General features: G+C 33.6%; 3 protein-coding genes across 4 annotated transcripts; 2 read left to right on the top strand and 1 right to left on the bottom strand.

The window, feature by feature from the left end:
• Positions 1-1009: 1009 nt before the first annotated feature.
• Positions 1010-4912, top strand: LOC140963406 (ras-related protein RABH1b-like). Its single transcript, XM_073422719.1, has 6 exons — positions 1010-1322; positions 2120-2190; positions 3147-3235; positions 3519-3630; positions 4036-4126; positions 4538-4912. The coding sequence occupies exons 1-6, from the start codon at positions 1206-1208 to the stop codon at positions 4682-4684; spliced, it is 627 nt and encodes a 208-aa protein (XP_073278820.1). The 5' UTR covers positions 1010-1205; the 3' UTR covers positions 4685-4912.
• A 1197-nt stretch (positions 4913-6109) lies between these two features.
• On the top strand, positions 6110-9148 carry LOC140963551 (probable purine permease 11). Of its 2 annotated transcripts, XM_073422919.1 has the most exons (3): positions 6110-6240; positions 6328-6391; positions 7802-9148. In XM_073422919.1, the coding sequence occupies exons 2-3, from the start codon at positions 6385-6387 to the stop codon at positions 8893-8895; spliced, it is 1101 nt and encodes a 366-aa protein (XP_073279020.1). In that variant the 5' UTR covers positions 6110-6240; positions 6328-6384; the 3' UTR covers positions 8896-9148. The 2 variants fall into 2 exon arrangements, with proteins under 2 accessions (XP_073279020.1, XP_073279021.1); XM_073422920.1 differs by having other exon boundaries at positions 6133-6391.
• Positions 9149-12728: 3580 nt separating this feature from the next.
• On the bottom strand, positions 12729-13718 carry LOC140963251 (uncharacterized). Its single transcript, XM_073422539.1, has one exon. It carries the CDS (start codon positions 13716-13718, stop codon positions 12729-12731), a length of 990 nt encoding a protein of 329 aa, XP_073278640.1.
• Positions 13719-14058: the final 340 nt, after the last annotated feature.

Here is a 14058-nt window from a genome sequence, read left to right as displayed (position 1 = left end):
TTTAAAGCCTTCCCTACCACCATACAATCAATGATTACTTTTCGAGATGTGTTATTCCTTCTTAAATTTCTTAAAAAATAAATAGTTCTTGTCTATTCCAATATTTTCGGAATGCCCGGGTAGTTTCTCTAAGCCCTTTTATCCCATACTGCTATTTGTGATTTCCCGCAAGCAATAATTTTAAAGGGTCCCAAATTTGTTAACAAGTGATGCGAGTCTATGTGATGGGTTTTGAATTTTATTCAAAAATTAATGAAGCCCATGTGAACCAATTAATCACGCTATTGTGATATATCCTTTACCAATTACTTTTGAATTTTTTTTTTATATGTTTTCTTTCTGTTTCTGAAATTATGTTTTATAGTAACTAACTGTCTTCAATATTTTGTTCTCATTTTTTCACAATTTTTTTGGTAATGATATATAATATATTAAATGAGAGTATTTAAAAATACCAAAATCGGATACATCAATCACTATTCACAAAAAAGAAACTGAATGAGAATTAAACATATGTTGTTTAATGCTGATATTAAGCTAGAGGTCTTAATATAACTAATTTGGTCTTTTTGATATATTATTATTTTTTTAAGCTTAAATTTCTATTTCATTTTTGTTTTCTTTAAACTAGCATGAAAGTTCAGATACATAGCATGTATAGCTCAGTCTTAATTCTCTTGGCGTGTCTTTTATTTCAAGCCCCGTAATGATATTTTAGCATCACTTTATTTTATTATAATGTCGAGTTACTTAAATTATTTATCTATATAATAAATTTTGCATAATTTATTCTTAGATAATAAATTATTTATATTTAATCTCATACATTTATTTTAAATCAACTATATTACCAATTTATTTAAATTTGAATTTCGTAATAAAAATGTGTGTAAAATATTATAGTTGAATGCGTGCAACATATATGCCAATAAATAAATGAATTAATTAACTAGTAAAAATAATTGACAATGCGAGAGCTCATAGCTATTCGAATGAATTGCAATAATAATATAAAAAAAATAGTTAGATAAACCGGACAAACTCTGTGACTTCTAAATTTAATCAGATCAAGTCATAGGTTTCTCGGGTCAGTCAATCACCTCGCGGTTTCCGGCGAGATCGTGAATCCAGGTCGGAAAAACTGCAGTTGCTCCGTTTCTTTCGATCCGATCGGGTTCACAGTTTTACTGATCCGCGTACGATTGATGGCTCCAGTTTCGGCGCTCGCCAAGTATAAATTAGTGTTCCTGGGAGATCAATCTGTTGGGAAGACGAGTATAATCACTCGATTCATGTACGATAAATTTGACAATACGTACCAGGTACGGAGTCTATCGCTGAGGTGTTTATATTTTACGCTTAGAAGTTCGTTGTTTGAAAACAAGGATCGACAAGTACAGATCTGATCCTAATATTTGTAATTAACTCGCGTTCGTGATATTTTTCAATTTTGATCGATGACATCGCTTTTTGTAACCGGCCAGCTCGTTTTCTAATTGGCGTAGCTCAATGATCTTATTCTCGCGAGGAGTCTTTATCTTTAGTGCTTGAAGATAATGTGTTTACGCTGTATTTCATGCTGATGCTGGTTTTCTCTGTGTCTAAATTTGTAACGGTCTTATGCGTTATTCAATATCTTGATCTATGCACTCACGGGTTTGATGATATTTCTGTGAATTGAGTTTGGAGGTGAGCTATTGGAATGATAAAAATCATTCCAATTTTTGGGTTAGAATTTTGAAATGGATAACTTATACATTTATCATAGTGCTTTGTAATTCAAGTTTAATTTCAGGAAAAAAATGCTACTTAATCGGAAACTGAGAATCAATCAAATGTTCGGTTAAATTTATCAAACAATTGTAATATCAGATGGGCTTTAGTTATTTGTTTACTAATTTTGTGAGGACTTGGGAGAGATGCCTGAGTGATGTTAGTGGAATGTGTTGGACCTTCAACCTGAAATCGAGATTCTTCTTGCACATGTAAATCATGGCAATTCAAATTTGATCCTTTAGATTCTTGTTTGACATCCATTTCTGATACATTCTGGGATTCATGAACTGAAGTTATTTGCTGCCTCCGTTATTGATTTATATTATTTGTTTTCCATCTCCAGGCTACTATTGGTATTGATTTCCTCTCAAAGACGATGTATCTTGAAGATCGAACTGTGCGATTGCAGCTGTGGTAAAATATGGTTCTAGACAGAAATGCTATGCACTTTGATATTTAACTTACGTATTGCATTCTCTTTGGTATGTGTTTGCATTTTTCACCAACTCAATTTCCTAAGCCTCTTGGTGTTCTGTGTTGCTTTACTTATTCTGCTACGTCTAACCTCTTTAGAAAAATTTTAATACAGAGTAAAATTGGATGAAACCCATAGGTTGCTTTTTATACAAAAAATTTCATATTCATCTTCTCTAAATTTAAGCTCTTGCCCAAACGATTGTAATAGACCATACTGGTTCTTTTTTTTTTTTTTTGTAGAAACTCAATATTGGTTATTGGTTACATTTTAAAATACAACTTTTTACTTCTTTCCCCAAATCAAATTCTTCCGGCCAAATAAAATATTGCATAGAAACAGAACACTGGAGGAAAGTAATAAAGTCAACTTCTAGCTGCCGATAAAATGTAATTTAAACATATTTTTTATGTATATTACAATCAACTTTTTAAGATTGGGATCTTGAACTTGAACTCTCCTTGCATGTTAAGATACAAAGTCTGATGACATTCTGATAACCTTTCTGTTAGAATATGGTACAGGGATATAAGTGTGTGTGTGTTTTGTTTTTTGGTATAAGAAACGAAATGGACTTAGGATGTGTTGTGTAGTTAGAGACCTATGCCTACTGTGTTAGAGAGTGTGTTCATTCATTTATCTGTTAGAATATATCTTCTGAAGTAACCTATTATGATCTAACACATAATTGATCTCATTATGTATGATGTTATTTCCTTTGGTTGAGACTTCAAGTGAGTTAGAGACACAGAGCTTAATTTCACGAGCTTGTCTTTTATTGCAATCATTAGTTTGCCTTTCCTCGTTTCCAAAAGAATTATCATATATTTTAATATACATACGGATTTTTTTGGCAACATTCGATGGAAATAATTTTATATTTTTTTGTGCTCAGGGATACTGCAGGACAAGAAAGATTTAGGAGTCTTATTCCTAGCTATATCAGGGACTCCTCTGTTGCTGTTATCGTATTTGATGTTGCAAGTACGCGATACTCTCTTCATTGTATAATCGTATCCTTAGAATCAGATAAATAGTTCAAATTAATGTGTGAATATTATGTATGCCTTCGTGATGCTGATTGGAAATGTAATTTATGTTGCAATACTTACTTATTATGCAAATGTTGTTTGAGCTATGCATGTTGTGATTGGCATTCGTGTTGAAAAAGCATATCTGGGATCCTTTTTCTTTCTGTTGACTTCGTGGAATTTAGTTTGATATTTGTAAAAATTTAAATTGTTGACAATTTAGCTTTCTTTTATAGGTAGACAGTCATTCCTTAACACCTCAAAATGGATAGAGGAGGTTCGCACCGAAAGAGGAAGTGATGTTATCATTGTCCTAGTTGGAAACAAAACTGACCTGGTAGATAAGAGGTAAAGATATTATCATTTTTTTAAATACAGGTGCTATGTCTGTATGCGCATTAATAAGATGAATGTTACAGAATTATCCAATTAAATTCTTAAGTTTACTTCTTTATGTACTGAAGTTGTTTGATGTTGTAGGAGAAATATGGTAGAAGATAACTGTTGTGAATAAAAAATGAATTGTGTCTGAAAAATCTCTCAGCTGCTGTACTAGTTTTTGGCACCATACGAAATGACTTTTCCTGTTTAGGTTTTCTATTCAACAATCATCAGTCCTCTAGCACCTGAACAAAAGACATTACTTCGTTACACTGCCCATTACACAGATAGATAGATATATGGGGTTGAGAGTTGTTATCTCAAGATAATTATTTTGTGTTCATTCGTCCAATCTTTTACGACCAATTCCAGGCAGGTTTCGGTAGAGGAAGGAGAGGCCAAAGCTCGTGAACTAAATGTCATGTTTATCGAAACTAGTGCGAAAGCTGGCTTCAATATTAAGGTGAACATCCCGCAAAGTCTCTCTCTTTTAATGTTCAATCAGTTGTTTTTCACAACTATTGTAAATTTTATGATAGTTGAGACTTCAAAATCTTGACAAACGTGTTTAATTGTGAGCATTTGCCTAGTTTGTCTGTCTCGAGTAGGTTACTAACAGGGTTGATCAAAACCACCATTGGAGAAATTTATGTGCACAAAATGAGACTCTAGCTACCTTTCATAAGCTGTTTTATGCAACTAACTCCTGTGGCCCATGCAGCAGTTCGATGTGAAAGTTGCCTAAACACACACCAAGGGCAACTTAAAATTAAGCTATGAGAACTCGATCCTGTTGTGAATATAAGTTGCTTAGTTTGAAATTATAATATGCTCAAATTTCGCTTTTACAATCTTTTAATGCTATTGTATGCAGGCGCTATTCAGGAAGATTGCCGCAGCATTGCCTGGGATGGAAACCCTGTCCTCGGCAAAGCAAGAGGATATGGTCGATGTCAACCTGAAGTCTAGCAACACAAATGCATCTCAGTCTCAACAGCAATCAGGAGGATGTGCTTGCTGATAATGTGAAATTGAGTTCCCCAAACTGTCTCTGGATTGCATTACTGATTGTACTAGCATCGAATTTTGCTTGTGATTCCATCTTTTTAAAGTCGGGTTGTAGATTATTGTAGTTTACCTGTGCGTCGTGTGTTTATGTTCATCGTTACCTATGTTTATCATTTTGTAGACTTGTGACCGTTGAGACAAAGGATAAATTTCGATTTGCAGGATTTCTGGAATATCAAAATGCGATCAAGATCTATTTCGTATTAAACAATGTTTTAGTGTCCCTATTTTATTTATATATATCGAGGTCATGATATGATTTCTCATCTTTTTTGTTAGAGATAGCTTGAAATTATAAATCTTAATTTTTTTTAATAATATCTTGTGTTTATATTTTCACAAAAAATAGAAAGAAGAACAACAAATTGGTTAACTTCATTTCAAATTATGATTAACCACTGTTAGAATATTTATTTAAACATGGTAATTTTAGTTGTTTTCAAATTAATGATTTTTCATAAAAATTTATGTGAGATTGTATCACGGACCAATTTTGTGAAACGAATATCCGATCTAACTCAACTCATGAAAAAATATTAATTTTGTACTAAAAATATTACTTTTGACGGTAGCGGGTAGACCCGTCTAACGAAAATAGACCTATAAAATGTCTCACAAGCATACTCTTTGATTTTTTCATATTTTTTTATTAAGAGTGGTATAATATCAAAAAAATTAAAAAGGTTGATAAAATTATGATTAAATTTTAAAATATAAATAAAGATAAAACTGATCATTTAAATAAAAGGCTAATTCAGAAAAATTAAAAAAAAATAGTCAATAACGTTTTATAATGATATTATAATTGTAAATTTGAAGAAGACTTCACTAAATCAATTAAAAATTAGTTAGTGAAAAACATCAACTTTAATTAAATAATAATAATAAATAAATAATGTGTGCATTTTATAAAAATAAAAATATTGAAAGAATGAAGTAATTTTTTATTTTAAAATAACATTTATTAATTTTTAAAATTGAAATCGAAAGAAATAAAATAAAATATAAAAAATTATATGATATATATAATTAGTTGATTATAAGGTGTTTTAAAAATTATAAAAAAAAAATCCAGCATCATACCAAAAGTTAATCAGTAAAATAAGTTTATATTTAATAACTAATATAGTTAATAATAGTAAAATTTTATTTTTTGTGATATCCTAATTAATTATGGCAAAAACTTGTGCGAGATAGTTTTACGGATCGTATTTTGTGAGACGGATCTCTTATTTGAATCATCCATAAAAAAATATTTTATCGTATGAGATCTTCTCACAATAGACCTACTCATTAATTATATGAAATGAAATTAAAAAACTTTTTTTTGGATAATTTAAAATTAAAATATAAATGAAGGAAAACAGTTTGGGGGTAAGGACGGCTAACGAGCCCTTGACTTACACGTAACACCGTTCAAATGGCACACAAATCGCATCATTAAATGTTCTCCAAAAGTTTAGCAAATCCATCAAAGTTGGTGTGTGCATAATCCGTCAATTTCCTCAGGTTTTTCATGTTTAGCTATCTAGGTTTTCCCATCACAGTGTATGATGTTTTACCAATTTTGCTCACTTGTTTCTCCATTTTTGTCAGCTGAGGGTGAATATTTTCCCTCAATTATCTGGGGATTTTTCATTTTTCCATACCATCATGCTAGGTATATCAGTTTCAATTCTTTTTATATATACGATGTTTTGTGCTTGTTTGTCATTCTAATTCTGTGTCTCGAAGATCGTCGTGGCTTTTCTGTTGCTTTTATTCTGTTTCTGTCATTAATTTCATGGGGTTTTCATTATTTGATACTGTTATGTAAGATTTTGTTTACTTTGCTTTTTATTGCCTGAAGGTTTTAATCTCCTACTTATGGTTCTTTCACAGAGTTTAATTATTATTGTCAAATAATGACTTTGCTGAATAGCTTTTAATATGAGTAATTTGCTTTTACCAAGTTTTATTGATTTGTTGGATTTTTAACCACTGAAAAGAACAGATGAAATTTTTTTGGTCACTCTGCGGCCATTCCAACCTGTTTGCGAAAACGGTAATAAAAGTACTGTGTGTTCCAATGTCATCTCAATCGTCCACTTTGAGCTATAATTTACAATACCATACAAAATGGGCAATTTGAAGATTAGAGTAATTTCTTCCGGCTTGCAAGTTTACAAGCATTTTTACCCAACCCATGGCTTCTTTGGTTCTTATCCGGATTTTGAGAACCTTTTGAGTTTCTTACAAATATTCCTTTTAGGAAGGGAGTAGTTAATTTAAAAAAAACTCAATCTAGCTAGTCAGACCATAGATCTTTTTGTGAAAATCTGATTTAATTGCTACATTCTTGTTTGCGTGATTTGTGAATAAGATTGGTTGATTTACATTCTGTTGTTTGATTTGCAAAATGGATATGTTAGAGGTTTGCTTTTTAAAAACAACTGTGTGCAACTTGTATTAACCATCGGATAACATATAAGTGAATTCTGGGGTGTTGGCAAATAGAGAATTGGATTTACATTAATGCTTCAACTCTAAATCTTTAGAACTTCCCACCTGATTCAGGAATCAGCATTCACACCATCTTTAGGAGGTCTAGTTCCATTGTATGAGCAATCTGTTGTGGACAGACTTTTATCTTCTTCTATTTCAATAAGCCGATCTTAGTGTTCCAGTGACCTACATATCCGCCAGTGGTTGTTTAATAGTGTCTGTAAGCTGATCTGCGTGTTCCAGTGAACTACAAATCTGTCGTGTATTGTTCTGTGACTCAATGCTACGTTTTTTGGGCACATTTACCTGCTATAGAATCTTAATTTGACCTCAAAGGCCCAAACAAACTGAATTTCTTAGTTGCGTTCTTATTTAAGTGATTGGTTGCTTCATCTTTATGCCCTTTTTAATATTTCCTCAGCGATGGGATGCATAACCATCTCAGTTTTCAGTAGAGTTCATTTTTAAATTTTCTCGCTGTATAGGGTTTAGACACTAATTTATTAAATATGGTGGATGACGATATCTTGAAAACATTACCAGTATGATACCTGATACATTAGCATTCTTGTCGATTGTATAATAGATAACCAGGAGCCGATTCTGGCAAAAGATGGCCCTTCAACTTACCATTCGCCACTTCACACCCTTAAGAGATGGCATTGGTGGCTTTTGGTGGCTCTTAACATATTTTTTCTGATTGTTGGTCAAGCTGCTGCTGTTCTATTAGGAAGATTTTATTACGACAAAGGTGGAAACAGTAAATGGATGGCAACTCTTGTCCAAACAGCTGCTTTTCCCATTCTTCTGATCCCATATTTTTTTCTTCGCTCCTCAGATGAGCCATCAAGCACATTATCACCACGTTCTAGTCTTATTTTAGTCCCAGTCTATTCCGTTCTTGGAGTCCTTATTGCAGGAGACAACATGCTCTATTCCATTGGATTATTGTACCTATCTGCTTCAACTTATTCACTTATTTGTGCCACACAGCTAGCTTCTAATGCAATTTTCTCTTACTTCCTCAATCATCAGAAATTTACGGCCTTAATCCTTAATTCTGTCATTATTCTTTCGTTATCTTCAGCTCTTCTTGCTGTCAATGATGACTCTGATAAGCCTTCAGGGGTATCCCAGGGGAATTATATGGTAGGAATCATTACTGCATTGGCAGCTTCTGCTCTGTATTCCCTTTTACTTTCTTTAATGCAGCTAACGTTCGAGAAAGTCTTAAAGAAAGAAACCTTTTCCGTCGTTTTAGAAATGCAGATCTATACGGGATTTGTGGCTACATGTGCCACAATCGTGGGTCTTTTTGCCAGTGGTGAATGGAGGACTTTAAGTTGGGAAATGGATAATTTTACCACTGGAAAACTTTCTTATGTGATGACTCTGGTTTGGACAGCCATTTCATGGCAGGTCTGTTCTGTTGGGGTTGTGGGTTTGATATTCGTGGTGTCGTCTCTGTTCTCGAATGTGATTAGTACGCTTTCCTTGGCCGTTACTCCTATTGCTTCTTTGGTTGTGTTCCATGACAAGATGAATGGCGTGAAGATAATAGCAATGCTGATGGCATTTTGGGGGTTTGCTTCTTACATTTATCAGAATTATCTTGATGAAGTCCAGGTAAGGAAGAATCAAAATGATGCTAATAATGTTCATAATGATTCTTCTCCCTAATATTTGCTGGTGGTTTTTTGCTACCTTGTGGTTTTGTTTATATATATAAAAAAAATCATTGATGTTGGAAGTGACCATGTCACAGAATTTGATATTTGGATTTATTTCAGCACGTGGAAATAAGATTTTCTTGTCACGTGAAATTCTCGTTGGGTCGCTCGAATCGGGAATGTTTATGGTTGAATTGAACTCATATGTCTATACTCTATTTTGAGTTTGAAATATTTGTAAAATTGATCGTCTCGATCAGTTATTATCGAGTGAATTAAGAATTTTATGGTAATTCTACAAAAAAAATTCTTAAAAAATGTTGAAAGTAATTAATATATTTAATGATATTTGTAAAATTGGTCGTCTTGATTAGTTATATGGGGCGGATGGAGTATTAAGAAAGTGATTAAAAATAAGTATGACCCCAGTTTGATAACGAGGAAATAGATTAATCACTCACAAGTGTATCAACTACATATTAATTAATTGCTGTGAAACCTGTCCTTTATGATCGATATTTATAATTATATAAAATCCGTATCTGTATTGATAATGCTTCATGCTTTCTTTTAAACAACATAATATAATATTCCTCGTATGGTCAGGAGATTTAAATATATAATGGTTGGGAAATTGAGAAGTAAATTTAGTGTTTTTTTTTTCTTTTTTGGGTGGTGTTTGCATGTTATTGTGTGAATCTTTGATCTAGAATTAACTTGAATTGCAAGATAAGAGTCTGTAAAAACGATTGAATCCATTGAATTTTAATTATATACTATTTAAACATTGAGTGGTTTCATGTGAGAAATGAGTCAGACCCGATCCATATCTAGAATGAAAAATAATATTTATAACATAAAAAATAATATTTTTTCATGGACCAAGTCGATTAGAAAAATCTCATAAATTGGTGTGTGAAATAGTCTCGTTTGAGTTTTTGTATTTAAAAGTTGAGAGAAATAAGAGAAAACAAGTTGCGTCGTAGAAAAATTCAGAATAAAAAATTACATAATGAGTTCTGTTTCTACATATTAATTATGTATAACATATATATATCTTTTTTAAAAAAAAACTTTTATTGTGTGTGTTTTAATATATCTTCACAAAGGCAAAAACTTGTGTGAGACGATCTCACGGTTCGTATTTTGTGAGATAGGTCTCTTATTTGGGTCATCCATGAAAAATATTACTTTTTATGCTAAGAGTATTACTTTTTATTGTGAATATCGGTAGGATTGATTTATTTCACATATAAATATTCGTGATATCGTCTCACAAAAGAACTACTCCTTCACAAAAGAGCAGAAAATTAATATCCAAAATAAAATACAAAAATTTATAAAGATTGTCACTTTTCTCTCTAATGATTTGAGTGGGTACAATTGGTAACAATATATAATACATATGTTTAAATGGATCCTAGAAAACAACTTGGACTTTATATAAAATAGATAATAAGTTAGTAATGATTATCCTTTTTCCACACAATTATTTGAGTTTGGACACAATTGGTTTTGCAGCACACAATTCACACTTATATACACACATTTATAAAACATTACACGTAAAAAGTCTTCCACACTTCATAGTTTGTCCAAACGTCAAAACATATTGACCTAATATAAATATCATAATTGTAATTTCATATTAAATGAAAAAAAAAGAAATTAAATGTCAATGCTAGTTTTCAATTAAGATATCAAAAGTTTATAATCTCCGTTGTTACTTCTCTTTATATTATATAAAACGCTACGGAATGGAACCAACTATAATATGTAACCCTACCATTGAGATTAATTTTGGTGTTTTTTTTATCAGTTACATAAATTTACTAATTTCCTCGTATTAGAATTATCACAACGAGCTAGAAGGACGGACAGACCGACGTGTAACATACCCTTGCTTATAGTGGATCTAATCAATTGTGACTGCTCCAACTGTTAAATCAAGCGGGTCAGACTATCGAAAAATTATCAACTCAATCCATTTATTTACATTGTTGCTCCAAAAAGTGAAATCGCTCACCTTAGGCGCCCCTCATCCCCGGCCCGACAGGATTGTGAGAGGAGGTAAATCATGGTGACTCAACCAACCAACAGCAGCTAGACCTTATGCTACGCCGCGCACAAGGAGCTCCCCCACATTGGAGGGAATTTAACTCCCACACTGCCACTTGCGAGACTCGATCCCTGGTTATTGCTCCAAGATTCACTGTTGCTGACCAACTGAACTAAGTACATGCGGGCCATTTATTTACATTGTTGATCCAATATAATGGATGTAGGTTATTTTGACAGCCCTATCCAGTCAGTTAAAAAGGAGGCAGCGGGGCCATGAAAGTGGAGTGATGAATTACTGGTGAATGCCAAGCCACATTACGTTCTCCTATCCCTCCACTATTTCAACACAAAACCAACATTTTGTGTTTTGAACATAAAACCAATTTACTTTTATGGAAATTAATTTTTTAAATTTTGAATCACTTTGTGCTGTGTGTGTTTGTTTGCTATGATAACATTTATGTGTTTGTTTTGTAATGAAATAAGTTGAAATGTCGAGGAAGACTTGTCCAGTCGCACTATTCAATTTCTTGTCTATTGGGGCAAGAAAAATCAACGCTACTACAAACACCAAACTTATTTGTTGAGTCCATTATCACGACTATTTATTTAAAACTTGCATGTCAAATATTTTTTGAATTTTAATCAAAATTTGAAAAACTAAAATGATGATTATTTTTCTTTTAATATATTAAAAACAAATATTTCCAAGCTCGGATGATAGATATTTATTTATTAACTTTTTATCAATATGATAAAAAAAATTAATTGTATATTTGAGATGATAATAATTTATTACAATAAAATTTTGAAAAATATAAATTAAATAATCTTGAAAAATAATATCATGATTGAATTTATTAATTGGACTAAAAAGTACTTTATGTTAGGATAAATTTGATTTTCTAGCTTTTATCATATATCAATTTGACAATTTATAGCTATTTAAAATAGTTTATTCATCAATTTATCAATAATTTGTATACCAAATGGATTTTAAATATGATAAATGTTAGAAAATTTGCTCCCAAAATAGAGTTAGAAAAAAGACATAGCAGGTCTAATCGATCGGAAACTCCACCACTCACCCTCGGATAATTGACATNTATAAAAGTCATCCGCACATTCCTTCAAATTCAACTCTTGAAAGTAAATCAATGCAATAAAAATGTAATCCTTATGGGGGACAAAATGGACCAACCCACCCATATTCTCTCTTTTGGGAACAACCCGTGTAACATTTGAATCTTAGAATGCCTTTGTTTACAAATTTTTTTTACAAGAAGTTGATTTGGTTTAATTTTAAAATAATATTGCAATTATATTATAATAATTTCTGTCTGAATTTGAATATTGCATGTATGAGATTACATTATTTTGCGGGGATATTATAATTATACAACGATTCACATGCATTAGGAGTCTTCATTTAAGCCACAATATATAATCTCATTATAAAAAATTCGTGAGACATTCTCACGAATCTTTATCTGTGAGACGGGTCAACCCTACTGATATTCACAATAAAAAGTAATACTCTTAATATAAAAAATAATAATTTTTCATTGATGACCCAAATAAGAGATCCGTCTCACAAAATACGACCCGTGAGACTGTCTCACACAAATTTTTGTCAAAATTAATTATGATATTTTACTTACTTTTTTTTCTTTGAGTAAAAATGGAAGAAAATTAATTAAGGATATAAAAACGATAGAACGAAACAAATGGCAAAATCGGTAATATTGGAAGGTCAAAAGTCAATGGTCGCAAGAAATCAATTCAGTAGTTGGAATGGTACCTCCCGAAATCGGCAAGCTTCCGGGACCGGTTTTTGCAAAACGACGACGCCGTGGAGAGGTTTGCTTTCGGCGGAGCTCTAGCGTCACCTCCCAGTGCTCCCGCTGTGACCAGATCCGGTGGAACGCCCTTCTGACCCCGGTGCCTGTTCGGGCTGGCCCGCACTAAAGGACTCAAGCAAAACGTCAAGCCCGACAAGTTTTTGTTGGGAGCCGGCCTCCCTCCGCCGCCCCGCGTCGAAGCTGGGGTCATCCTCGGTGTCTGCCTCCACCCTTGGGAGGATTCAGAAGAGTATCCACTCGATCCACCTCGGCAATGCTCGTCGTCTTCGTCGTCGGAGAATTTAGCCGGAGACAATCCGCGGCCGCGATTTTTGCAGGTCCTCCGACGATCTCCGGTCACGCTTACGTCGATAGGGAACGTGTTGACCTTCTTTTTCCGTCGAATTGGAAGAGCGGCGGATAACCAATATGGAGAAGAAGTATAGGGATCGCGAGTGCTGAAACCGGGAACCGAACCCGATACACTTGGATCTGAAATCGGACCCGACACACTCGTACCCGTTTTCCCTCGCTTAGATTTGAAGAGTCCAGAGAGAAGCGAAAAAAATCTCCCTCCGTTACTCCTTCTGCTCTTCTCGATTTCAACGGTTATAGATCCGGTGGGCCCCACCTGCGGAGTGCTGTAGAAACGTCGGTCGTGGTGACCTTGTATCTGCCATGCGGTGTCGTTATCCGACTTCCGGCGTGATATGTAAGGAGAAACAGAACGAGGAAAGGCAAGCGACGGCGGATGATGGGTGGCATCGGATTTTCGGCGCTCGCCTACTCGATCTTGTCCCAGCTGCAATTGGGCTTGCATTAATTGGGCCTGAGCTTGCGCAGCCATGATTGCGAGTAGGCGCTCCCGCAGGCAGGAGGCGCAAACGCCGACGGCGCTGCTGTAGTCCGCCGGATGCTTCTTGCACCTCATTCACTCCCAATCACTAAAGCAACAAACACGATCAAATAATATGAATATCGTGACTATATCTGGATTGACTTTCAGTATTTGGTGCTCGCGTGTGTCATCGGTTAGTGTGAGTGTAAAGAATAGGAGGATTTTTATGAAGATTACAAAGTCACAGGCTTTGTCTTCTTCTAGCTTTTGACAGAGAGATAACAAAGGAGAAAGATAAATGCGAAAATGGCAGAGAAATTTCAAGGGAATTCTATGCAGAAGGTTATTTTGTAATTGAAAATGAAAATTTATTAGCTTTGGATGGAAATATTAAATTGAGTAGTTTTTTTTTGTGAGACGGTCTCACGAATTT

This window comes from Primulina huaijiensis, chromosome 17, assembly GCF_012295235.1.
Source record: "Primulina huaijiensis isolate GDHJ02 chromosome 17, ASM1229523v2, whole genome shotgun sequence".
NCBI lineage: Eukaryota > Viridiplantae > Streptophyta > Magnoliopsida > Lamiales > Gesneriaceae > Primulina > Primulina huaijiensis.
The sequence above is the reverse complement of the archived record's forward strand: the minus strand, read 5'-3'. Positions and strand labels throughout refer to the sequence as shown.